We start from the raw sequence: 25,303 nt of genomic DNA, 5'->3' as shown, positions 1-25,303 counted from the left end.
TCCAACCTAAATGGTGGCGTTCCTGCGGGTTTTTGGGTATGGTGTTTTGAGGCTTTTTTGCGGGTTTCCTGGCGCTAGACATTCCTACCAAGTTTTAGGTTTCTGACTCAAACGGGCTTCGAGGGCAGAATTCTTTTTTAATTGTTGGTTTTGACACGACCTGGGCCCAAAATGGCAGCTTTCCATCCCAGATGGCAGACATCCTCCGTCTTCTTGGACATAGTTCTTCGGGTTTTTTGTGGGTCTCTTCGTTGAACGTCATTCCAACCAGGTTTCACGTTTTTAACTCAAAGAGGCTTGGAGGGCTGATTTTTGGGGGGTATGCTCATGGACTGTTGAGCCAAAATGGTTGCTCCAAACCAAAATAGCAGACTTCCAGTGTCTTCTTAAGATTTTTTTTAGTGGATCTTCTCACGACAGACACAAATGCCAAATTCCATGATTCCAACACAAACAGGTTGCAAGGACTGGTTCTTTTTTTGTATCGTTAAAGGATTCTTTTGAACCAAAATGGCTACTCCAACCGCAAATAGCAGACTTCCAGCGTCTTGTAGGGTCTGGCTTTTTGAGTCTTTTTTTGTGTGGAACTACTCACGACAGACAGAAATGCCAAGTTCTAGGTTTCAAGGGCTGAATTAAAAAAATTAAAAAAAATGATGAGCCACTACTGAGCCAAAATGGCTACGCAGAATTCCAGTTTCTTTTGGAGATTCCTCATACAAACTAACTGAAACGGCGACATGTCTAAAACGAAATAGCCAACTGCAAAACATCTCACGTGTAAAGGCCGACGACTGCGAGGGGGAGGGAAAAAATGATGGCAAGGGAGGAGGAGGAGGGTGGGAGTCGGGGGGGGAGGCAAGGGGGAGGGATGGAGGCTCGTCTGTAGGAGTCCAAACCACGACGCCTCGCTCTATTTTGGACTAGCGCATAATTGAAACAGTATTTATCCAGTTCTCTGCGTGCGTTTGCACTACAGTTCATTCATTGAGCCGTCACGTCGTGTTTGTGTGTACGAGTGTGTGTATATGTGTGTGTATATGTGTGTGTGTGTGTAGTTAAGTGGGAGGGGGAGTTCAGCAATCCCTCTTTGATGGCCGCTCATGAGCTTGAAAATTCACATGGAGAACAACCGCAGCTTCAAACGCGCGCCGTGATACGCTAATCTTTCATTATTCATGTCATGTCAAGCCGCCAATGCGGAACGTGTGTGTTTTTTTTAGGATATACTGAGCTTTTTTTTTTTTTGACGTTCTGAGTGCACGCCATTAGCCGTTGATAAAACTGGGCGGAGCCTTTTTCTCTAAATTTGGGTGGCTTTTGGAAGCATGTTAAAGTTTATTCAAATATATCAAATGGACCATGAAACCAACGCAGTTCTGGGGTGGAGGGTTCGATCCCAGGAGAGTCTGCACCGTGCGGAGTTTGCATGTTCTCCCCGGGCTTGCGTGGGTTTTTTCCGGGTACTCCGGTTTCTTCCCACATCCTAAAAACAACCATGCAAGGAGAATTGTATGCTAAATTGCCCCCTAGCTATGATTGGTTGTGCCCTGCAATTGGCTGGGTGTCCCTGGCCTAGGCCCCAGCGGTACACGGTCGATTGGTCGCCGGTCTTTTGGTTGCCCAGAAGGTAAGTGATAATGACCATTTAAATCGTTGCTCAAATTCCCTAAAAACAAACTGTGAATGACTATGTAGTCATACTTAATGCCCTTGGAATTATTAGGCTAAAGAAAAGCTCCAAATTTCCCGGACTTTTATTGTTTTTTGTTAAACTGTTGAACTTGTTAAGACCCTGACTGACAGGTAGCTTCTTAAAGGGACAACGCATGTACATACAAACTCTTATACGTCGACTCAGTGAAACTGCTAATGGCCATTGTTGGCTTTTATTGATGCGTAGACTGTGTTGTTTTACCTTGTTTTGTCGCTGGTCTTTTGGTCGTCGTTTTTTTGGTCGCCGGTCTTTTGGTCGCCCATTGTCGTGGTCCGGGCGACCAAAAGACTGCGACCAAAAGACTGCGACCAAAAGACCAGCGACCAAAAGACCGCAACCAAAAGACCGGCGACCAAAAGACCGCAACCAAAAGACCGGCGACCAATCGACCGTGTACCGGCACCAGCACCACCACCCTGGAAAATGAATGAACGAACGGTTTGGAGTCTTTGGAAGCAGAGACGCGTCTCATTACCAATGAAGGGTGGTGAATCGAAGCGGAGTCGCGGCAAGTCTGGCGATATCAAATAAGCCACTTTTAAATGGAGAGCAATCCGTGTGAAAATGTGGGCCAGATCTTTAGCCAAGTGGACGACCGGTTGTATTTGAATGTGTGTTTCAGAGCGAAGTGAGCTGGATGGCCGAGGCCCGGCTCACGCTCACAATGTCCAACGTGAGCGAACGTGACGGCGGCAAGTACTGGTGTCGCGCCAGCAACTTTGTAGGCAGGTCGCAAAACGCCTTCTGGCTCAAAATACGACAGCGAGCAGGTAACGGCACCCCCCCAAAAAAAAGAGACTGACTTTGCGACGTGGAACATTTGCGTGGCGTCAGGGTGGAGGTTCTGCTTGGGTGTCTTGGTGGCTGTTGTAGCTTCTGGGTGCTTTCTGTGGCTCTTTTGCGGGTGTTTTCCATTTGGTGGTTTGGTGATTCTAATTTCCTTCCCCGGTTTCCTTCCTTCCCGGATTCTTTCCCGGATTCCTTGCTTCCTTCCCTCAGACGGCCGGCATTAACACCACCGACAACGAGCTGGAGGTTCTGCTGGTGTCCAACGTGTCTTTCGAGGACGCGGGCGAGTACACTTGCCTGGCGGGGAACTCTATCGGCTTCAATCACCACACGGCTTGGCTCACGGTGCTTCCAGGTACACCCGCGCAAATTCCACCCCCGTCCAAATTGACGGCAGGAGAGCGCTTTCTTTGCCCCTACCAACATGGCCGCCCGGAGGCCACCTCACTAGCTTATTTCTCAACCAATTCTTAAATCACTGTCCGCCCCAAACCATTTGAAACGGATTGGACGTCAACTAGCGATGAACTGACGGCAGAAACATGAATAAAACTGAACCTGGGGGCGGCCATGTTGGTAGGGGCAAAGTGCCCGTTGAAGTCAAGGCGTCGGAATTGAAATAAAGTGGTCACTAACTTATTTCTCAAGCAATTGTGAGTGAGTGTCTGCGTGGAGCTAATGTTTCGACCCTCCGCGGAAACAGCGAACCCGGAGCAAGAGGACTACTACGCCGACTTCCTGATCTACGGGACGGGCTGCGTCCTGTTCGTGCTGGCCGTGGTCATCGCCGTGCTGTGCCGCATGCGGCTGGGGGCGCAGAAGACGCTGCCCGAGCCCCCCGTGCAGAAACTGTCCAAGTTCCCGCTTAAGAGACAGGTAACAGAAAGTAGATACCCGATTTGCAACCTTCAATTTGCGCTAACTGACTCATTCAAGACTCTGTTTTTTAGACACGTCTTTGACCTCAAAACAACTTATTTTTACTTTTTTTTTTAAAAATGCGGGTAAAGTAAATATTCATTTTTTGGGGTCATTTAAAAAAAATCACCTTAAAAACACCTGGTGTCCATAAATGGGGACATTGCATTTTGCATCGTATTTATCATAATTTTACATTCAGTTTAGTTGCTGACATTAAGACGTCACTTCCTGTTGATTTTAGAGACTTTACGGGTCACTTCCTGTTGTTTTTGGAGACTCTATGCATCACTTGCTGTTGATTTTGGGGACTTTACGGTTCACTTTCGGCTGTTTTTGAAGACTTTATGCGTCCCTTGCTGTTCATTTTAGGGCACTTGTATCGATTTTGAGGCATTGCTAGGTGACTTCCTGTTGATTTCGGGGAGTTAACGTGTCACTTCCTGTTGTTTTGTAGACTTTGTGTCACTTGCTGTTAATTTTAGGGCGATTTTGAGGCATGTTTGCAAGAATTTCGGCGCATTTACAGACCACTTTTTGTTCATTTTAGGGTGACTTCATGTTTATTTTGAGTCACTTCATGTCAATTTCTAGTCAAAAGAAATAAGTTTTGACTAAACAGACGATCGCCGACCCAATGAACGGGCAGATGCCGACCCTCCCGACCCTCTCGGGGCAATCGCGTCGGGCCGTCCGTTGGAACAAGTGGGTCTTCTCTCATATAAGGCGAAGACTTTATTGCATTCTTGAGTAATCTTTGGTCGCTTTTGGTCTGGCTAATCTGCCGCTTTTCTCTCTCCTCCTTTTTTTTCATAAGCAAGTAAATCTCTCCTAAAGCTCCTGGCATTTTCTCGCACATATTACTTTTCAGGCACGGCAAATTTGGACCTGGGATACTTTACTTTTTTTTTTTTTTTTTTGCCTACTCCGCTATAACATTTTGTCGTTGGGTTTTCTTTGGCCTGGTTTGGTCGCTCGTTAGATATTTACTCCCACTTGGTCCGACTTGAAAGCGCAAACCACCAAATAATTGACAGCAAATTAGAAACGCGGAGCCTTAAATGGAACAAAATTTCAAATCTAATCTCTCTCATGTTAGTTTTTATGAAGGGGAAAAAAATATCACATTGCTCAGAATTCAAGTATCAAATACGATATGTTTGGCCGTATATTCAAATATTAAGTGTACTCGATTAATCGACCAATCCATAAATCAATGACAGGCACTTGAATGAGGCCTTTTGACAATCCAAATTGTATTTACCGTATTTTCATGACGATACGGCGCATTGCATTTTAAGCCGCAGTGTCAGTAGCGAGTGCTATTTCTGTATTTGACACACACACAGGACGCATCGTTTTTAAAGACGCAGCCAGGCATGGCAAAACATACACCATTTTAAACATATGGACACACGCTAAAAACACGTTTTTAAAAAGGCAACGGAAGCAAAACTGAGTTCGGTTGTACTTTATTTAACCATTTCACAATGTACTCATGTCATCATCACCCACAAATCCATCAAAGTCCTCATTTCTTGTGTCCGAATTGAACAATTGTCCAAATGAGTCATCGAAAACGCTGAGTTTTATACGTTCGTCCAGGCGGCCACAATCCATTCGCAAATAGTAGCTAGCTAGTAGCTAGCGTAACTATTCCAGCGCTGTCTTCCATGCTTCGTAAAGCTGTGTTGATGTCGATCGCCAGACCACAATCCATTGGGTGTATGGACAAAAGAATTATATATCCCAGCAGTCACTGCACAGTACTTTTTCTACGGGAAAATAGTAGAGACGGGGGCTGCTTGCCGTAGTTGTGAGATTTGTAGAGGATGGTGTGCCCTATCGACTGATTTATTTGATTTTATCGTGATAACAATTTTAGTATTGGTCCATATATAAGGCGCACTGGATTATAAGGCGCCCTTGTCTATTTTGGAGAAAATCTAAGACTTTTAAGTGCGCCTTATAGTCGTGAAAATACGGTATTCAATATTTTTTGAAACATTCTTTGACTTTTGGATGTTGGCAAAGGCGCGCTGGGCCTCTCAGCGCCGATAACGGTCTCGTCCCCGTTTGTCTTTGACCCCCAAGCAGGTGTCCTTGGATTCCAACTCGTCCATGAACTCCAACACGCCGCTGGTGCGCATCGCGCGACTGTCGTCCGGCGACGGGCCCGCCCTGGCCAACGTCTCCGAGCTGGAGCTGCCCTCCGACCCCAAGTGGGAGTTTCCCCGAGCCAGGTAACGACGGACAAAAGCGGGAAAGCCGCGGCGGCCGCTAAAGAACGCTCCCTCCGCCCCCCCGCAGGCTGACTTTGGGGAAGCCGCTCGGCGAAGGCTGCTTCGGCCAGGTGGTGATGGCCGAGGCCGTCGGCGTGGACAAGGAAAAACCCAACAAGCCGCTCACGGTCGCCGTCAAAATGCTCAAAGGTCAGCGGCGCTCCTTCTCATTTCTTTCGGTGGCATTTCTACCAAGCTAATGCGCTAACCCCCGTCGCCGTCAGACGACGCCACGGACAAAGATCTATCCGACCTGGTGTCGGAGATGGAGATGATGAAGATGATGGGCAAGCACAAAAACATCATCAACCTGCTGGGGGCCTGCACGCAAGACGGTGGGCGCCATTGCCGCCACCCATGGGAAGCCCTGGCTAACGGCTAACCGCTAACCGGGGTACCCTCTACCCTTCAGGCCCGCTGTACGTCCTGGTGGAGTACGCTTCTAAAGGCAACCTGCGCGAGTACCTGAGGGCGCGGCGGCCTCCGGGAACGGACTACTCCTTCGACTCGTGCAAGATCCCTGACGAGCAGCTGACCTTCAAAGACCTGGTGTCGTGCGCCTACCAGGTGGCCCGAGGCATGGAGTACCTAGCCTCGCAAAAGGTCAGAAAAAACTGCCAAATACTACACAATAAAGCGCTAGCACTAGCTAAGCAAAACCACGTCGTCGAGTCCAAATTCGAGGACTCCCTGTCGTTGAATTTGTCCACTATGGCCAAATTCCTTTTTGGACCTCTGTGACCTTTGACCTTGACATTGAATCACCACTTCAGTTTCCGGTGACAAACACCTGAAGTCTTGCTAACTCATCTCTATTCGTCCTCAAGTCCCCTTGAACGCAAACAAGGTCCACTTTGACCCCTTACGCCACGTGTCAAAGTGGCGGCCCGGGGGCCAAATCTGGCCCACCGCATCATTTTGTGTGGCCCGGGAAAATCAATCATGAGTGCCGACTTTCTGTTTTAGGATCAAATTAAAATGAAGAGTATAGATGTACATTAAATTTCCTGATTTTCCCCCTTTTAAATCAATAATTGTCATTTTTTAATCAATTTTTTCTGTGTTTTTAGTTCAAAAATCATTTTGTAAAATCTAAAAATATATTTAAAAAAAAAGCTAAAATAAACATTGTTTTAGATCTATAAAAAAACGGAATATTCAGGGCTTTTAATCCAGTTATTTTAATCCATTTATTTAAAAAAAATCTAAATATTATATCTAAAATGGTCCGTCCCACATGAAATCAAGTTGACGTTAAAGCGGCCCGCGAACCAACCCGAGTCTGACACCCCTGTGCTAACCATCTCTATTCGTCCTCAAATCCCCTTGAACGCAAACAAGTTCCACTGTGACCTTTGACCCCTTGCGCCTTCCACAGTGCATCCACCGAGACCTGGCGGCCAGGAACGTCCTGGTGACGGAGGACAACGTGATGAAGATCGCAGACTTCGGCCTGGCCAGGGACGTGCACAACATAGACTACTACAAAAAGACCACCAACGTGAGAGCGCCGATTTCTTAGCTTTCGCCGCCGCGAGCGCCGCCAGTCAATAATCGGCGCTGGCTTTGACCCGCCCGCGTTCAGGGTCGTCTTCCCGTCAAATGGATGGCGCCGGAGGCCCTCTTCGACCGTGTCTACACCCACCAGAGCGACGTGTGAGTAAACGTCCGCCCCCGCCTCGTTTGTTCCGTAATCCGCCGCCGCGGCATCAGAGCGAGCGCGGCGCCGCGTCTTAGCCGTGTTTGAACTAGCTAAATCCGCGGATGAGAGGCTAGCGGCAGCGGTTCCGCGTCTTCCCTCGGGCTTGTTTTTCCAAAGGGATTGGACTGGCGCGGGTCAAAGGTCATCGGACAGCAAAATGTTCATCGCTCGTAGACGTCCAATCCATTTGATGTGGGACCAATCCGGGCTGTCGTCAATTTCCAATTGGATTGACGGCCATGACAGCTCCCAGTTTGAGTTAAATAGGCTAATCTGTTATGGCGGAATTCTTCTTTTGACCTACGTGACCTTTGGGCTCATGACCCTGAATTGGAATGACCTCTTCTGTTTCATATTGCCAACATAACCTGCAAATTTGAAAATAATCCCTTAATTCATTCTTGAGTTATCTCGAACACAAAAATGGCCAATTTGAATTTGCGACCTTTGACCTTATTATCACCTTGTCTGTTTCATTTTTCAAAACATAACCTTTTCCTTTATTTCTTCTTAAGTTATCCTGAACGCAAACATCGACCAATTAAATGTTTTACTCTTCTAATTGACAGCTATACACATCCAACCCATATGAATCGTCGATGACTAATGATAAATTAGTTTCAATTTCCAACAGAAAGATGATTGGACGCCACATAATTGGTCATTATTATTGTCAATAACAACAGGGGAGTTCAAAATTTCAAAGTAAAAATAAGTTGTTGAAAAGGTCACCCAAATACAATATAAAAATAAGTAGCAAGAATATGCTAATGCTACGATAAAAGTGCTGTCATGTTGTGGGGGGAAAGTGGCCATGTTACAAAAAGTAAAAAGTGTCAAGTTACGGGAAAAAGCTTGTCAAGTCACCGGAACCACAAAAGATGTTCGTGTGAGTGGGCCACACTGGGGGGAAAAAACCCAAAATTCCCGCGCGCTCGCCGCCGTGTTTTTCCAGCAGGTTTGCATTTACATGGCGGATCATCAAGCTAGCCAACATTGGCACCAGACCCGAAAGCAGTCGTACAAGCTAGCTTGATGTCGACATCTTTGTACGTTAGCAAAGAGAGTAGCCAAAATATTAAATATTGGTTTAAAAATGTCATCAAAGTAAAACCAAACTATAACACGTTTGAAATGTATACAAAGTACTTTTTGGTTTAGAACGCTTCTGTTACAAAGTTGGCAGTGTAAATCATCGGTGGCCATCTTGCATCAGGGGAATGGTGACCGACTTCCATTCAACGTACGACTCACACACAAAAACGCTTGGTGACTCTAATGGGCGGCCATCTTGCAACAGGGGTATAATTGATTGGTGTTTTCTTTCAAGACACAACTTTACACATAAAAATATTTGCTTCTATGGGAACTTAGACAAGGGACTAAAGATGGAAATTAGCCCTCGGCTACAATATTACAAATATATGTTGATTTACATTAATATAAATATGTTCATTAATATATGCTGCCCATTATTAAATTAAATCAAACTCAAACTGACAGCCATCTTGCAACAGGGGACTATGATTGTGGATTCTCTTTCAACACACAATTTACACAAAAAAATGGTTCTATGGAAAGTGACGGCCATCTTGCAACAGAGGACTAGTTCCAACTTACACATTAAAATTTTCCATAAAACTTTTCTGAAATTAGCCAGGAAAAAAAAAGAAGACTTACATTTTTTGTTCTTTCCTCACGATGTGGCAGGTGGTCTTACGGCGTCTTACTGTGGGAGATCTTCACCCTGGGGGGTTCGCCCTACCCGGGCATCCCCGTGGAGGAACTCTTCAAGCTGCTCAAGGAGGGACACCGCATGGACAAACCGGCCAACTGCACCCACGAGCTGTGAGTGGCCGTTCCTCGGGTTCCCCGGGTTCCCCGGGTTCCAACCCGCCTTTTCTGCGTCCTTTTGACGGCGCGGTGGCGTGCGCTTTCAGGTACATGATCATGCGGGAGTGCTGGCACGCCGTGCCCTCGCAGAGGCCCACCTTCCGACAGCTGGTGGAAGACCACGACCGCGTTCTGTCCATGACCTCCACTGATGTAAGACAACAACAAAAAGTCTAGAATTAAACTCTTGCAACTAGGACTCAGGACTTAAGTAAAAATATAATTCAAATACATATATATATATACATTTTTTTTAATAAGGGTTACCCTAGTTTGCGATTTTTCAATTATCATGACCATGTTTGGTCTACATCACATGTGTCAAAGTGGCGGCCCGGGGGCCAAATCTGGCCCGCCGCATCATTTTGTGTGGCCCGGGAAAGTAAATCATGAGTGCCGACTTTCTGTTTTATTATCATATTAAAATGAAGAGTATAGATGTATATTAAATGTCCCGATTTTCCCCCTTTTAAATCAATAATTGTCATTTTTTAATTCATTTTTTCTGTGTTTTTAGTTCAAAAATCATTTTGTAAAATCTAAAAATATATTTTAAAAAAACTAAAATAAATATTGTTTTTGATCTATAAAAACTGAATATTCAGGGCTTTTAATCCATTTATTAAAAATAATAATCTAAATATTATATCTAAAATGGTCCGGCCCACATGAAATCGAGTTGACGTTAACGCGGCCCGCAAACCAACCCGAGTCTGACACCCCTGGTCTACATTAACCGCAATATTCGAGGGATTACTGTATTGTATTTGAGAGGAAATGGGGGTGGGGTTGAAAACTCTGTCTCCACCCCCATTGACGGAGACTCATTTGTTTTTTTGTACCCCGTTTTGTACGCAGGAGTACCTGGACCTGTCGGTCCCCCTGGAGCAGTACTCGCCCACGTGCCACGACTCGGACAGCACGTGTTCGTCGGGCGACGACTCGGTCTTCGCCCACGACGTGGCCCCCGACGAGCCCTGTCTTCCCGACGGCGAGGTCGCCGTTCGCCGACTAGCTCCGGCCGAACGGGCAGCCAAACTTTGAAGGATTTTTTTTTTTATCGTTTCTTAGATGTTTTTTTTTAATCACAGAGTTCTTTTTTTTTATTTACACGGCCAGTTTTTTTGTTACGGACAATCTGCGGGACGGGACGGGACGAAAGCGGGTTTGTCGGCGACCGATCTGTGCCTAGCCTCCAAAGCTCGACCTTCTTCCAAAGTTGCCCTTTTTTTTTTTTTTTTTGTAAATAGCGATCGCTGCAAAAATCACCTTCGGGAGTTTAGGCGTTGAGATGTATATTTGTAAAGATATTTATAGAGTTTGAGCTGAAAGAGGAGCCCAAAACAGACGGCTTTTTGACACTTTTCTAACTTATTTATGCTTGGGTTTTTACAAAGGAACGGCAAGGATACACTGGTGGGAAAAAAATGGAACAGCTACCAAATTTTAAAACACTAAATTTAATGGACCTTCAATTGGAAGAGAAATGTGGACGAATAATTGAACAAAATCAACAGGAAGTGACACAGGAATGGCCAGAAATCACTATCACGAACCTTGGATATCTGCTAGAGACAAATGGCAACCTTTTGTATTAACCCCCCCCCCCCCCCCCCCAAATCAACAGGAAGTGTTTGAAAATAAACAGGAAGTGACCCGGGCAGGCTCTAAAAATATTTAAAGTGGCAGTGTCGAATTAACAAATTTTCACTTTGAAATGGATTGGACATCTCCCAGCGATTAATTCATGCAAGCATTTGATATGCCCAAAAAAAACAGGAAGTGACCCAAAATCAACAGGAAGTCATCCAGAAATCCACCAAAATCATAATACAAAATGTATGCGAAGTGACTCGGGAATAACCGAAAATCAACAGAAAATGATCACTAGCTGAATTGACAAAAAAAAAACAATGATTAGATATATAAAATAATCAATAACGCTTAAAAAGTGTAATTAAACGAGTAAATAAGTACATTTTCAAACTTTCATCACTTTTTCCTTCCAGTGCATTTCCCATTGCTAACAGTTAGCGCCTTTTAAATCCCAAGTCTGCTGGCCAAGGAGAGGTCGAAAACTACAAGTCCCATCATGCTTTGCGCCGCAGCGGAGGGAAAAGAAAGCAATATTTTACGATTTCAAGCTTCCAAACGTGAAGTCAAAAGGCGATTTTTATTTTTTTTTTCTTGTCGGGAGTCCGAACTTGTGCCAAATGAAGTCTTAGGATTTTCCCCCCGGTTTTTCACCGTGTTTGGCGGTAAATCTTTGATTCTGTGAAATCAAAATGTCTTCCCTCCATGGTTTTTCAATGATGGGAAGCTAAAACAAATGAAGGATGCGAAAATTAGCGAGTTTTTTTTTTTTATTTATTCATCCGTGCTGTGTCAAAGCTTTCCCTATGGTGAGAGTCTTTTTAGTCAAATTTTGCTTTTTGCTGCCCCCTAAAGGTGACGCTTTCACCGCCATTGACGGCGATAGACGTCCAATTTTTTGGCGCTTTTTAATCCTTAGTTCAGTCGCGTTTAGACGGACGTTCCGTTGGAAGTCGGAGGGCGAACGTCCGACCCTCCCGTTTGAAACGGATTGGACGCCTATAGCCGTCCATGGCGGCCAATGAGTTAACGGTACCATCTTAAAGTGAAAGTATTCACAATTAGCACTTGTGTTTATAATCAGGGGTGGGGGAAACAATAAGTTGCATTTATTATTGTTAGTCTAACTAAATATTTTTGGTGAAATTTTGTTTTCAAATGTAATATTTTTGGCAACCTTAGTAAGTGAATTCCATTTTTTTTATTTAAAAAACATCAAGACAATGACAACACATTTTTGGTGATTTGCGGGAGTAAAAAAATAAGTATTGACACTTTTACAATTTAATATTGTATCTAGATACAACACATTAGTTGCTAATTAGATTAGCTAACACGTGCTAATTTACATCACAATGCTAATTGCATACTGTTAATGTTGTGCTGCTATTCTTTCTTTTTAAAGTACTTAAGAATTTAACTTCACACCCACAAAGTTACACAAAAAAGTTGTAGTATATTTTAAATGAGATATGTTTTACTTCGAGTAGATTTTAACAGCAGTACTTTTACTTGAAGAAGTATTTTTGGTACTCTTTCCACCCCTGTTTATAAACAAACAAAAAAAGAATATAATAAGTCGAATTTACAAAAAAAAACGAGCGCCAAGTGACGTTTTGCTAGAATTTATTTTTTTCTTAGTTTGCCTCACGCGGTGTTTTTTGTTCTTTGGTCAGATTAATTTATAGTTTTGAAACATGCTTGCTTTTGTACATAAGAGACATTAGGCTTTTTTTTTTAGAATTTTATTCAGCCGTGTGAGCTATTTTTGTTGTTGTTGTTGTTGTTGTTTTGCATTCCACTTTAGAGCAATTAGCAGCGGCCTTGTACCACCTAATTTATTTTGAGTAACCTAGAAAAGTGGAACTAACATTTGGTTGCTTGTCATCATGCTGTGGAACATTCCGCTGACAAAAAAAATCCTCTTGCTGTCAAAAAAAAATCTTTTAATAAACAGCTTTTATCTTGTCATACCGACGAGTCTGAATTGCTTGGGGTTTTTAGCTCGCCGAAAAAGGGCGTGTGACTTCCTGTTCATTTTTGGGCCACTTCCTGTTCATTTTTGGGCCACTTCTTGTTCATTTTTGGGCCACTTCTTGTTCATTTTTGGGCCACTTCCCGTTCATTTTTGGGCCACTTCCTGTTCATTTGTGGGCCACTTCCTGTTCATTTTTGGGCCACTTCCTGTTCATTTTGGGTCGCATCCTGTTCATTTTGGGTCACTTCCCGTTCTTTTGTGACTCATTTCCTTTTCATTTTTGGGCTACTTCCTGTTCATTTTGGGCCACTTCCTGTTCATTTTTGGGCCACTTCCTGTTCATTTGTGCACCACTTTCTGTTTATTTGTGGGCCACTTCCTGTTCATTTTGAACCACTTCCTGTTCATTTTAGATCACTTCCTGTTCATTTTGGGCCACTTCCTGTTCATTTTGGATCACTTCCTGTTCATTTTGGGTCACTTCCTATTCATTTTTTTGGGGCCATCCCATATCACTTCCTGATCATTTTGCCTCAATTGCCTGTTTTCATTGCATTGCAGGGTCACTTCCTGTTGACCTTCACTCACTTCCTGCTGATTTTTATGCATCACTTCCTGTTCATTTTGTGGCCATTCCAATAGCCGTCAGTAGACCGAAATTTAGCGTTTTAGCTAAGACAAATGAACATACGTGGCATGACACGTGGAACTTTTGAACAAAGGTCACATTTTCTTGTGGTTTAAAAAAAACAGGAACAAGTCGACAGGCGCGAGCCCGTTGCCTCGTGTGGTCGGCCACGTAATTACACGTCATGTCATTAAAGTATCGGGTGGACGCCAGGGCAGCCAAATTCGACGAGGCTGTTTTTTCTTCCTATTTTCACCCGGCAGCGGCGGCCGCAAGTTTGACTGCTGGCGTCTGCGAGGAAAGCGAATAAAAATAATTACACACGAGGTGGCGACACGACATTGAAAAAACGGACGCTAAACGTGGAATTAAAAAAAAAGTAGCGTACCACTATAATTCAAATTATTTGAATTATCGTATCGGTGGAATAAACGTGAAAAGTAGGCCCGTGTTTGCTAAACGGTCGGCAAATGAGACGACATTTTTTTGGGTGAAGCGTTTGGAGATTGTTTTGATTAAAATATCGTGCAAAATTGTCTGTATTATGAAAAGAGAGATGAGAAAATGGTCGAGCGAGCAGAGAGAGGGGGGGGGTTGGCTGCTGTTGCCTAGCAACACTGCACCCATGATCATTTTTGCTGAAATTGTTGCAACATTTTAAACAAGGATTTATTTATTCATAAATGCCCAAATCAACTCATTGGCTGCCATTGACGACGACAGATGTCCAATCCATGTCAACCTCCAATTGGATTGGACGCCTGTCACACTGAAAAAGATCATTTGCAAAAAAAAAAAAGATTAATAAAAAAATATATATTGTAAGATCCCCCTTCATCGTTGACAGCCTAGCCAAAAAAAAAAAATGATGCATTGACATTAAAAAATGTTATTTATTTTCAAAATAAAGCAAAAGTATACAAATTGAACAAAAAAAAATGATTGTTTTCTTCTTCATCTTGGACCACTTCCTGTTGATTTTGGCTCACTTTCTATTTACTTTGCAGAATTTCCATGTCACTTGCAGTTCAACTAGTTTTTCATCTTGGAGGGGATTGAAACTGTCTTTGAACAACCTTGAGAGGGTTTTTATTTTGGCGGAATCGCACGAGACCCACGCACGCTGAATTTTGCTTCTTAGGATCTTGTCAAAGGTGTTGGGGGAGACCGAGGGGAGGAAGGGAGGAAGGTGGCTGCGCATTAAAAAACATAGCGCAAGCCCGAGGGGGGTCAACGGCGTAGACGTCGCTCGCCTTTCTTCTTTCCACTTTCATCTCCGTCACCGAGAGAGCGCCTAAAGGACGAGGAGGAGAAGACCCGGCCTCCCTACTCGTATCCACGCCAAAGTGATGTCATCGGGGAGGACTGAGAAAAGATGCTGCGCCAAATGGACTCTTGAAATTTTGTTTCCATTGGTCAGTTGACCTACGTAAGATGGCCACGGCCAACGTGCAGGCTATCCCCAAAAAAGCAGTGCTAGTCCACGTTTGCATTAAAAAAAATGGTTTCTGTAGTTCTCAATTAAAGCAGACAGGTTAACTATTAATTATTCAATGTGCCACTGACAGAGATATGAATGAAAAAAACAACAACAAAAGTACTTCTGTTTCCCTCTAGTGGCCAAAGATATATCCCCCAAAATATTAAAAATATTAACCTGGATAGTACGAAAGCAAGCGTAAACTAACAAAATTTCATTTTTAAAGGAGGCAAAGCGTGGAAAATAACAAATTACATTTACTCTCGTTTCTTTCCATTTATTTATGTAAAATACACAGTTTAAAGAAATTGTTTGCAACTCTCTTTGGGTTCGGCACACCTGATTTCTAAAAATAATTAGCTCGTGATTTTTTTTTTTGCTTCGTTTAAATCCCATTTTATACAACAAAAATGTTGCGATAGCTATGTTGTATGCATGTAAATTAGAGGGAAAAGACATTTGGACATACTTTTTTTTAGCGTATTTGACACATTTCCTCTGTTAGTAGGCTTTTTCCCTCCTAAACAAAACTAACGTCTTTCTAAAGCTGATGTGAGATAGCACCGTTTAGCATGTACAATGATTCACCATTTGTAGTCAAAATGAAATAAATGACTGCAAAATGAGTAAATGCAACGTCACTTACCATAATAAAACTCTCCAGGGCGAAGAACCAAACATTTTAACCTCTTTTCCTTCTTCTGCTGTGTCGTCATCAGCACGTTTCTACGTGGCGGCCATGTTGGAAAGGGCAACCGGTAGTTTGAATAGATGTCAATACTAAATTAATAGTATAGTACGTACTAATAAATTAAAACGCGTGGCGGCCATCTTGGGAAGGGCAACCAGTGGTTTGTATTGATGTCGATAAATTAATACACTAATAAAACGCAGTGCAATTAATCGCAGTTGGTCTAATGAAATAATTACAATTATAGACATTGTAGTCCTAGGCCACCTCAAACTCAAACTATAAGTAAACAAGGAACATTTGCAATGTAATATAGTACTTAGAATTAAATAGTTGTTTTAGTACTTTTGGGGGGGGGGGTGATAAACGTAAACCATGAAACACAAATTGTTTCTTAATTATTTATTTTTTTGTACATTGTTTTTCACCTTTTTTTTAACAATGTTTCTCTGAATGGGGGGTAAAATGATTCGTTTTTCATACAGTTCAAGTCAAATGTGCCCTGGCAAAAGACATCACCAAATTTGCATAATAAATAAAAAAGATTTCCAAAAAAATCTACAAGCCGCGCCATGTGAAGAAAAAAAACGCCACGGATTAGGATTGCTTTTGGATTTAAAGTCGTTGTTGAGGCGTTACAATCACTGTGACGACAATCAACAAGCTGTCAAGCGTGCGACCGTTCCATTCGTGTACATTAAAATCCAGTTGATCTATTCAGATTTAATCAAAGGAATCATCATTTAAATTTTCAAAATCAAGTATTTTGTGTAACTTGATTGTTCATTTCTGGTTACTTCCTGGACACTTTCTGTTGATTTTAAGTCACTTTCTGTTCTTTTTTAAACATTCTACTGTCACTTCCTGTACATTTCCATTTAATCCCAGGGCATTTGAGGTCACTTCCTGAAGATTTCAGGGAAACTTCCAATTCCCTTGAGGATTTTGGGCCACTTCCTATGACTTTCAGGGCACTTACGGCCCCCTTTCCCTCTGAAAAATGAATTTGAGACCCCATGTGATACATGCTGATGCATAATGGAGATGATGAGGAATGACGGTTATGAATTTTGGACTAAAGTGCAGAAAGCTTTCAGATTTTTGGTGTCTTGCACTATATACAAAAAAAAAAAGAACACCAAGGCGTTATTTCCACCATCAGTAGACGTATTTCTTTGACGCGGTGCCTTTTAAAGGCAATAGGAGCCTCGTGTTGTGGACATCCCGATCCACTCCGCCACGAGCCTCGTCATTGGTTTAGCCATTGAGCTTGGCCGCTTGCTCCTTCTCCGCCTTCTCCTTGGCCTTCTCCTTCTCCATCAGCTTCTCCTCCTTCTGCAGCATGACCAAGATGTCGGCCACCTGCGAGGTGGCGATGTCGATGTCCTCTTTGTCGATCAGCTCCACCACCTTGCCAAAGACAATGAAATTAAAATGGCATTTCTCATATTTCTGCTGTCGTAAAATTTCCCAAAAATGCGACGTAAATACACCGTGGCGCGTGTGCGGTCGTTTGGTCGCCGGTCTTTTGGTCGCCCGGAAGTTTATTGATAATGACCATTTAATGACCGTGTTGTTTTACCTTGTTTGGTCGCCCTGACCCAAACAACAGGCGACCAAAAGACCGGCGACAAAACAAGGTAAAACAAGACGGTCTACGCATCAATAAAAGCCAACAATGGCCATGAGCAGTTTCACTGAGCCGACGTGTGAGTGTACGTATAAGAGTTTGTATGTACATGCGCTGTCCCTTTAAGAAGCGACGTCAGTCAGGGCCTTAACAAGTTCAACAAAAAACAATAAAAGTCCGGGAAATTTGGAGCTTTTCTTTAGCTTAATAATTACTAGGGCATTAAGTATGACTAAATAATAATTCACAGTTTGTATTTAGGGAATTTGAGCAACGATTTAAATGGTAATTATCAATAACCTTCCGGGGGACCAGACGACCGAGTACCACCGTGGCGTACCTTGATGACGTCGTCGATGTCGATCTTGCCGTCGCGGTTGTCGTCGAGCGCCTCGGCGATGCTCTGGAGCTTGTGCTCGGGAATGTTCTGGATCTGCCGCATGACGCCGATGAGCTCGTCCATGCTGATCAGGTTCTCCCTGAAGGCGTAGAAGAGACTGGATACAGGAAAATGCGTTACCGGATTGGGCGGGGCTAAAAAAAAAAAGCGCTGGAAATTTGCTCCCCTTAGGGGTTTTCAGATGAGGGGGGGATGGATCATGGCATGCAGCACACGTCTGTTAAACGGCCAACCAACCTTCTTCACTGTTCTTCTTCCCTATCCTAGACTAGTGTTTCCCCAACCACTTTCCCGCCCGCGGCACACTGGGGGTGCCGTGAGCGATGGTCCGCTGTGCCGCAGGAAATGATTTGCCAATAACACATGCATTGTAAAAAAAAAAATCTTAATAATACGAGATTAAAATTGAAATATGATGAACATTGTACTATTACAAGACTCAAATCTTAATACATACTATGAGGTTAAAGTAAGTCATTTTGTAGCTTATTTTGGTTGATGTGCCTTGAGATTTTTTCAAAGTAAAAAGTGCGCCGCAGCTCTAAAAAGATTGGGAAACACGGTCCAAGCCTACTTAATTACCAATTAAGCACCATTGCTCCCTCTCTAACCACCCCCGCTCTACCCACCTCACCACCTCAACGAGCAGAATCACAGCAGACAACCAGGGTGCCGATGTAAGCATTGGTTAGAAACAGCCCCAAAATAAAAATAAAAGTGCTAGCTTGCTGCATATCTTACCTCGTGGCTTCTCTGTTTTTAGTCAAGAATAAGCTGTGAAGGTTTACAATCAATTAGGACGCTGGAAGCGCTCCATTAGGGAGCTATTGAGCTCCACAGGGATTTTACCGGGCGAGCGCGGATGTGGATGGACGGAAGCAGGACGAACGAAGACGGGGCCTCGGCGCTTACCCGACGGGGGGCGTGGCTCCGCCGTCCATCTGTCCGTCCAGGATGACTTTGTCCTTCTCCAGCTCGCCGATGATCTTGTCGATGCGCCCGATCATGCGATTGACCCTCTTGGCGAGCCGCCGGCTGGCCTTGGACTCGCACACCGCCTTCTCCTGGCCGGTCTTGCATAGCTCCTTCTTGATCTCGTCCAGGTCCTGCGCGAGTCGCGGCGGTTAAAAAAAACCGTGTCCGCGACCTTCCTACTCTTCCAATTCCTATCAACTCACCTCGTTGTACTCCTGCACGTCATCCTTGAGCTCTTCCAGCTCTTCTTTCTCGAGAGTCAGCAGCTTCTTCTGCTCCTTCAGCTTGGAGCAGGCGTCGCTGATCAGGTCGATCTCCTCTTTGGTGATCTCTTCGCCCTGTAAACACACCAAAAGACCAGAATTACCCAGAAGGACCAAACAAACGGTCGTGGCGTGGCGCCTTTATTTTTTTAAGGAAAGGTCGGGCGGGACACATTTCGGGTTCTATGGAGGACAAACACGACGTGAGGAGAACGTTCCGGGAAGTTTGGATAGCGCTGAAGCTAACCTGGTAGCGTAGGAACGTCTGCCACTGTTGAAATGGCGTCGATGTACAAGATCGAGAAGAACAAATAAATACAGCACAAGAACTTTGACAGATTTGAGAACATCGCTATGTGTAATCCAGTAAAAAAAAAATGACCTTGACGCCTTCCAGGACGGGTGCGGTGTCCCTCAGGGCATCGTTGGGAGATGTCGTCATACGCTCGGCTTCCAGCTCCTCGTTGTCCTGCGGAAGGAACAAGGCTTCAAAATGACAGAAACGGTGAGGCGTCCAATCCATTTGATGTGGGAGGATTGGCAGAAAATGAATGAATGTCCATGGGTTAATGTGTGGCGCTGGCAGCCATCTTGTATAGGGTAACTGCTGGTTTGAAACTACATTTACGTATTGCGCTGGGTTAATTTTTAGGCAATCTTGGAAAACGATGATGTCATTTTAGTGCGACACTAAAACTAGTGTTGGTGCAATAGTGGTAAAAAGCAACAAAATGTTACCCTGGCGGCCTTCTCGGCGGCGTCGGCCAGCCTCTCCATCTCCCTGTCCTTGTTGTCCTGCCGTATGGCCGCCTCTTCCAGCAGCGTGGTCTCCACTTTGGTCTTGTTGTCCACCTTGGACAGCTCCATCTCAGCCACCATCATCTGGGCCTCCTTGGTCTGAGCGGCGCGAAACACGGCGAGCGGTCAAAAGCCAGCGGCGGCGGAAGCCGGAGACGTCGACTTACCGCCATCTCGGGTAGGGTCTGCAAGGTGCTCTTGAGCTGGTCGGCGGGGGACAGCGTGTCGGGGAGGTACATGGCCCGGGACAGCAGCAGCAGGGACGTGGGGATCTGCTGCTTCAGGTGAAGCTCCAGCCACTGTTGATGCGTTTGACAGCGTCAACACAAGCGCCACAGGGGGCGGGGCCAACGGGCCGAGTGGCCTTCATCTCACCTGGACCAGCTGCTCTCGGAGACGCTCCTCGGTGACGCCCAGCGATCTCATCCCTCGGACCCGGCAGGCGGCCTGGACCTCGTTGACGTTCAGGGTCTCCACGCCCTCCTCGGCGATCAGCTGGAAAGAAGGTTTACTTTCTTAATTCCTTTTAACTAAGGAAACAAAATGGCTACCTTGTCTATTTTTTTAAAGCGCCATTTTCTATCCCAAAAATGTAACATTTCCCATTTTTAAAAGGCAACTTTTCTTTCAAGGTGCAGAAAAAAGTGATTAGCCAGTTTCCAATTTTCTTGTTATGAAGCAACTCCAATTCGTTTATCAACTCAACATGGCGGAGCTAGCGAACCTTGTCATCGGCGCGGATGTTCCTGAGCTTCATGATGAGCTGGAAACGCAGGAAATTGTTGGTACCGATGGACTGGAGTTCCAGCAGGCGGCACAGCGCCACCAGCTGGGGTCGCGTCAGGTTATCCAGCGTCAGCTCATCCTCGAACAGTTTGGAGAAGCGCAAAATCTCCTCGTTGCTGGGACGCTCGCCGGAGTCTCGGATCTTAGGAGGTGGACGGAGAGAGGACGCCTCAGTGTCGAGCGTTTGGGCGTGGCCTATTGATGCGGACCCACCTTCTGGAAAAAGGTGGAGAACTCCTCGGCCACGTCACCCTGCGCCGCCTTGTTGCGGAGCGCGATTTCCTCGACGGTGTCCTGCAAGAACTTGGCCATCTCCAGCTTGACGCGCAACTCTTTTTTCAATCTCTCCTCCTGCGTAGAAACAATCACACGATAGAACTCAACAGGGAGGAAAGCGTCACCAAGGTAACTACAGTAATCCCTCGATTATTGCGTCTTCACTTATCACGATTTTTTTCCGCTATTAGTTACTTCATTTTTTTTAAGTGGATAAAAAGCCACTCTTGCTACTGGGACTCAGCACTGAAGAAAAATAAATAAATACAAAAAAAAGTTACAATATGGCCATTTCTGGTCTACATTAACCACACTATACTAGGAATTACTGTAATTACATTTACAGCGAGCAATTAGGATTTTTGGGGAACTTGTAAATGTTTGAATATCTTTCAAAAGCGCAAAAAAAGGGAGAAAAAAAAGCTAACTTTGTGACTACGTGCCCAGTAATATCAAATAAATACGCTAGGCAGCCATCTTGGGTCAGAGGACTTCTGTGGGCTGGACTGTAGCGAACATAAAGTGAATAATTTTCTTTATTAAAATACTGTCGCTGAATTCTTGAAAGATTTATAAAAGGTTTTCGACCATCTTATGTCAGGGGACTTTGACATTTGTTGAATTTTTGATTGAACTCTTTATGTAGTTTCTGACATCTTGCGTCAGGGGACTTTAATGGCAGGCTCAACAGTAGGTGACATAGGGTGAAAGACGTTCTCTGTTAAAATAGACGGCTCAAAAGGATTAAGGTTGGAGCAAGTGACGGGCGGGTGAAAGTTCACGCCCGGTGTCAAGGGAAGGCGGCGCTACGCTTTGCTAACCTTTTTGGACTGCGTCTCGAAGGTGGACGGCAGCATGTTGGGGAAGAGCTTGAGCGCCACGGGCAGCAGGAACTCCATGAAAGGGACGATGATGAACACCAGGAAGGGAAGCAGTCGGAAGACGTCCGCACAAGTACGCAGGAACTGGAAGCAAGATAGATGTATGTTGCCATTTTTTTTCTGTCCCATTTTTCATTATCTACAAAATATCTTTTTTTTTTTTTCATTTAAAAAGTACTTAAGTAATATACACGGGCACAAATGTAGTAGTAAAGCGAACGCTGATGCATATTTAAATGTTCCGATCTTAAAATGTGATGGACACTTTTGACATGATACTGTAATTATTTTCTCTATAAAAATTGAATTTGGTGTTCAAAATGTCATGTTTTGTGGGGTGTTTCTTTTCGTGTCTTGTCCATGTGATTGTATGAGTTCTGCTGTGTGTCTTTTTAGGCTCTCCTTCCCTTAAGTGTTCTTAATTGTCTCGTTAACCAACCCCCGCTTGTACCGAAGCCCGTGTTCAAGTATGTTTCTGCCTCGGTTATGTGGACTTTTGGTCGGGGGTGCGTCTTCGTCCTTCCATGTTAAGTTTGTTTCTTTGTTAATTTTTCCCAGTTTTAGTTTGTGAGGTTATTATGTAACTATTTTTCGTCTTATATTCTGGCCAATACAGTATTAGAATCAATGTTGTTATGGGCAATAAAAGGTCTTATTTCGCAATCATATTTTGGAAAACATTATCTTATCAATGACCACTATTTATTTATCCTCTGCCATTGACGAAACTAGACGTCTAATCTATTCAAAGTGGATTCAAATAAATCATGTGTCAAAGTGGCGGCCCGGGGGCCAAATCTGGCCCGCCGCATCATTTTGTGTGGCCCAGGAAAGTAAATCATGAGTGCTGACTTTCTGTTTTAGGATCAAATTAAAAGTATAGAAGTATATTAAATTTCCTGATTTTCCCCCTTTTAAATCTATAATTGTAATTTTGTAATCATTTTTTTTCTGTGTTTTTAGTTCAAAAATCATTTTGTAAAATCTAAAAACATATTTTTAAAAAGCTAAAATAAACATAGTTTTAGATCTATAAAAAACTGAATATTCAGGTCTTTTAATCCATTTATAATTTAAAAAATCTAAATATTATATCTAAAATGATCTGGCCCACATGAAAGTTGACGTTAACGCGGCCCTGGAACCAACCCGAGTCTGACACCCCTGAAATAGATGTTTCAAATAGATTGGACCACATTATAAACTACCCGAAATACACGGCAGATGACATTTGGACATCTATGGACGTCAGTCCTGACCTGTCTCCTCTCCCGGCGCGATAAGGCGTGCCCGTTGAGAACCTGCCAAAGCATCCGCCCGGCGATGCCGGTGTCCACGAAGAGCAGCCTGAAGCCGTGGTAATAATGCTTGATCTCGTCCAACACGCGCTGCCCGATCGTGCGTCTGACGGGCTCGACGTCGGCGGCGGGGCTGTACACCGGACCGCCTTCCTCCAGCTTCTTCTTGTCCTTCAGCGAGCGCAGGGATTTCTCCACCTTGGACTCGTCCCGCCGAACCGCCGAGACGTGGAGGTACCGTGCGTCGCCGACCAGCGATGGCGGGTAAGACCCCGGCAGGCGCCGCCAACAGGAGACGGGACGGGCGCCCTCCGGCCACCGGAGTGAGGGGCCCGGGCGGGGGAGCCGGGCCTCCGCCACCAATCGGAACCGGTCGTGTCTGCAGAGACAGAAAGAAACTCAGGAAATTTTAGACTTTTAGGTGCGCCCTATGTGAGTAAATATGTGTACGGTTTATTGTCACTTAATAAGGGGAATTGCAATCATTAATAAGGGGAGCGATTAGCCGAGGTTGAGCCTAGCATCGTTCCAGTCAGTCTAATTTGGTTCAACCGTAAATGAAAAACAGAGTGGATCAATTTGAGGAAGCACTGTTTAGCAGATAATTGGATTATCAAAGAGTACCTAATACAGTAATCCCTCGAATATCGCGAGTAATGTAGACCAGACATGGCCGCGATAATCGAAAAATCTCAAAGTAGGGTCACCCCTATTTGAAGTTTCAGCATTTCACATTTTTATAACCTTCAAAACAATAATATATATATTTAAATAATTAATAGCGGGGAAAAAATAGTGAATTTGCGATAAGTGAAGACGTGATAATCGAGGGATTACTGTAGACACAATTGAGGTTTTATGGCTGGATTTGACCGTCTCACCTCTGAGTGGAAAGGCGTAACGCTGTGCAATTGAAACAGGAAGCATCTTCTATTTTCCCTGCAAAGGAAAAAAAATCCTTGATTTAGATTGGTGACAAAAGGAAAACTGAAAGTGCATCTGGGGTTAACCAGAAGCGCGCTACACTTTTGACCAATGATTATAATAACAACAGGTGGGCCAGGCGCGCCCACTCCCGGCTATCACGTTGCGTACGCAGAGTGTACTGGAAGCCCGTCACATTCAAACAACCCAGCGAATGAACTGGAAATGATGTAAATAGTGTACGTGAAACTACATGAAAAATGGGGCCCCTCTTCTACATACAACAGTTCACTCTTGCAAGTCTTAACATTGTAAAAACAACACATAGCTTGATTTCTATTGACAAATTTGTAATTTTAAATTCCCCAATTCATCTATCCTCAAAATACTATAAATACAGGGGAAAAATGGTATAGAGAGTTCAATTTAAAATTAGTTTTACTACTCCAGACTGTCATTTCAAACGTCACTGATAAGCGAGACTGTGGCTGAAGGCACGGAAAGATAAACATTCTTAACCATTCTTCTAAGTTCCAATAAATTCATTCAAATTTGGCGGAATTGTACAGTTTCTTCCAAAAAAAACTGCCTGATAACGTCGATGTGCCCTAAAAAAAGTGGAAGGGAAAATCATTAAATACGAATACATTGCATCGCTTCAATTATAAATAGCCTATGAGAAAATGCTACCATGGCAACCGGCATCCTCACATTCATTGCGACCAGACAGTCGCTGTCCTCAGACGACCTCGATCCTAATTCTGGCAGGCCGCTTTGCGACATTCATTTCCGATAAATTTATACCAAACTTAAGACTTTACTTGCAGTAACAACCATGAGCCACTCGCCATTCACCGTTGCTCCCAAGTAAACCGGAAAACCACCACGCTAATGCTAATGTAGACCAGCTAGTTAGCAACTTCTCGACAGTCACGCAGGGTCCTAAAAAACGAACTAAAAATGACTTCTTACCTTTAGCTTTCCGAAAGTCGTTGTTTAACGACCTGGAAGTTGTCATTAAAGATGCCCTGGACCTCGAAAACAGGATTAGCGCCATGTGGAAGCTTTGCGGTCCGTTTGTTTCGAATGTTTTAACTTGGTACGCTAACTAGCTAGCTGGCTAGCGAGCGACACCAAATATTTGTTAAAGGGAAGGAAATGAAACTGGCACATATATACGAAAGGTGACGTAAATTAGCTGTACAATTTGGGAAAATGCGGCTACGTTCTTCATGCCCTTCCCGTCTCTCTCCGGCTTCGAATGACAGGACAGACGAAACCTGGCAAGACTTCCTTTGACGTCATTTGACCGTTATAATATAAAATAAAAGACAGTGGTATTTTATTTTCTGGTTGTTTTTAGGTTAAGACAAATGTAATTCCCCACATTAATTATGCAAT

The 25,303-nt window shown here is 44.1% G+C and overlaps 2 protein-coding genes across 12 annotated transcripts in view; one reads left to right on the top strand and one right to left on the bottom strand.

Annotated features, from left to right (window-relative positions):
• Nucleotides 1-12,865, top strand: part of fgfr3 (fibroblast growth factor receptor 3) — a 34,230-nt gene extending 21,365 nt beyond the window's left edge. Inside the window, exons 8-18 of one of the 6 annotated variants that reach the window (XM_077620127.1) lie at nt 2,717-2,861; nt 3,210-3,382; nt 5,522-5,667; nt 5,735-5,856; nt 5,931-6,041; nt 6,119-6,309; nt 7,085-7,207; nt 7,292-7,362; nt 9,119-9,256; nt 9,349-9,454; nt 10,160-12,865. In XM_077620127.1, coding sequence (XP_077476253.1) covers nt 2,717-2,861; nt 3,210-3,382; nt 5,522-5,667; nt 5,735-5,856; nt 5,931-6,041; nt 6,119-6,309; nt 7,085-7,207; nt 7,292-7,362; nt 9,119-9,256; nt 9,349-9,454; nt 10,160-10,345 — 1,512 coding nt within the window. In that variant the 3' untranslated portion in view covers nt 10,346-12,865. Of the gene's footprint in view, nt 1-2,339; nt 2,488-2,716; nt 2,862-3,209; nt 3,390-5,518; nt 5,668-5,734; nt 5,857-5,930; nt 6,042-6,118; nt 6,310-7,084; nt 7,208-7,291; nt 7,363-9,118; nt 9,257-9,348; nt 9,455-10,159 lie in introns of all 6 variants that reach the window. The other 5 variants (XM_077620125.1, XM_077620124.1, XM_077620126.1 and 2 more) reach the window with 5 other exon arrangements.
• Nucleotides 12,866-16,058: 3,193 nt separating this feature from the next.
• Nucleotides 16,059-23,371, bottom strand: letm1 (leucine zipper-EF-hand containing transmembrane protein 1). 6 transcript variants are annotated; one of them, XM_077621720.1, is made up of 14 exons: nt 22,940-23,371; nt 21,621-21,764; nt 20,737-20,874; nt 20,462-20,665; nt 20,113-20,232; nt 19,905-20,036; nt 19,678-19,836; nt 19,322-19,408; nt 19,187-19,210; nt 18,880-19,014; nt 18,614-18,807; nt 18,443-18,475; nt 17,642-17,798; nt 16,059-17,081 (listed from the first exon to the last, which is right to left on the bottom strand). In XM_077621720.1, the coding sequence occupies exons 1-14, from the start codon at nt 22,991-22,993 to the stop codon at nt 16,929-16,931; spliced, it is 1,734 nt and encodes a 577-aa protein (XP_077477846.1). In that variant the 5' UTR covers nt 22,994-23,371; the 3' UTR covers nt 16,059-16,928. The 6 variants fall into 6 exon arrangements, with proteins under 6 accessions (XP_077477846.1, XP_077477843.1, XP_077477847.1 ...); XM_077621717.1 differs by having other exon boundaries at nt 17,642-17,780; nt 22,940-23,153; XM_077621721.1 differs by lacking the exon at nt 18,443-18,475.
• Nucleotides 23,372-25,303: the final 1,932 nt, after the last annotated feature.

This window comes from Stigmatopora argus, chromosome 15 (genome assembly GCF_051989625.1).
Source record: "Stigmatopora argus isolate UIUO_Sarg chromosome 15, RoL_Sarg_1.0, whole genome shotgun sequence".
NCBI lineage: Eukaryota > Metazoa > Chordata > Actinopteri > Syngnathiformes > Syngnathidae > Stigmatopora > Stigmatopora argus.
This window is presented reverse-complemented; position numbering and strand designations above follow the sequence as displayed.

Excerpts from the sequence above, each read along its gene's own strand:
- letm1 (XM_077621720.1), bottom strand. The coding sequence starts at position 22,993 with ATGCTTTGGCAGGTTCTCAACGGGCACGCCTTATCGCGCCGGGAGAGG. Across the intron at positions 19,409-19,677 it reads CCGCCGAGAAGGCCGCCAGG|GACAACGAGGAGCTGGAAGC; the intron begins GTAACATTTTGT and ends TTCCTTCCGCAG. Across the intron at positions 17,799-18,442 it reads AAAAACAGAGAAGCCACGAG|TCTCTTCTACGCCTTCAGGG; the intron begins GTAAGATATGCA and ends TCCTGTATCCAG.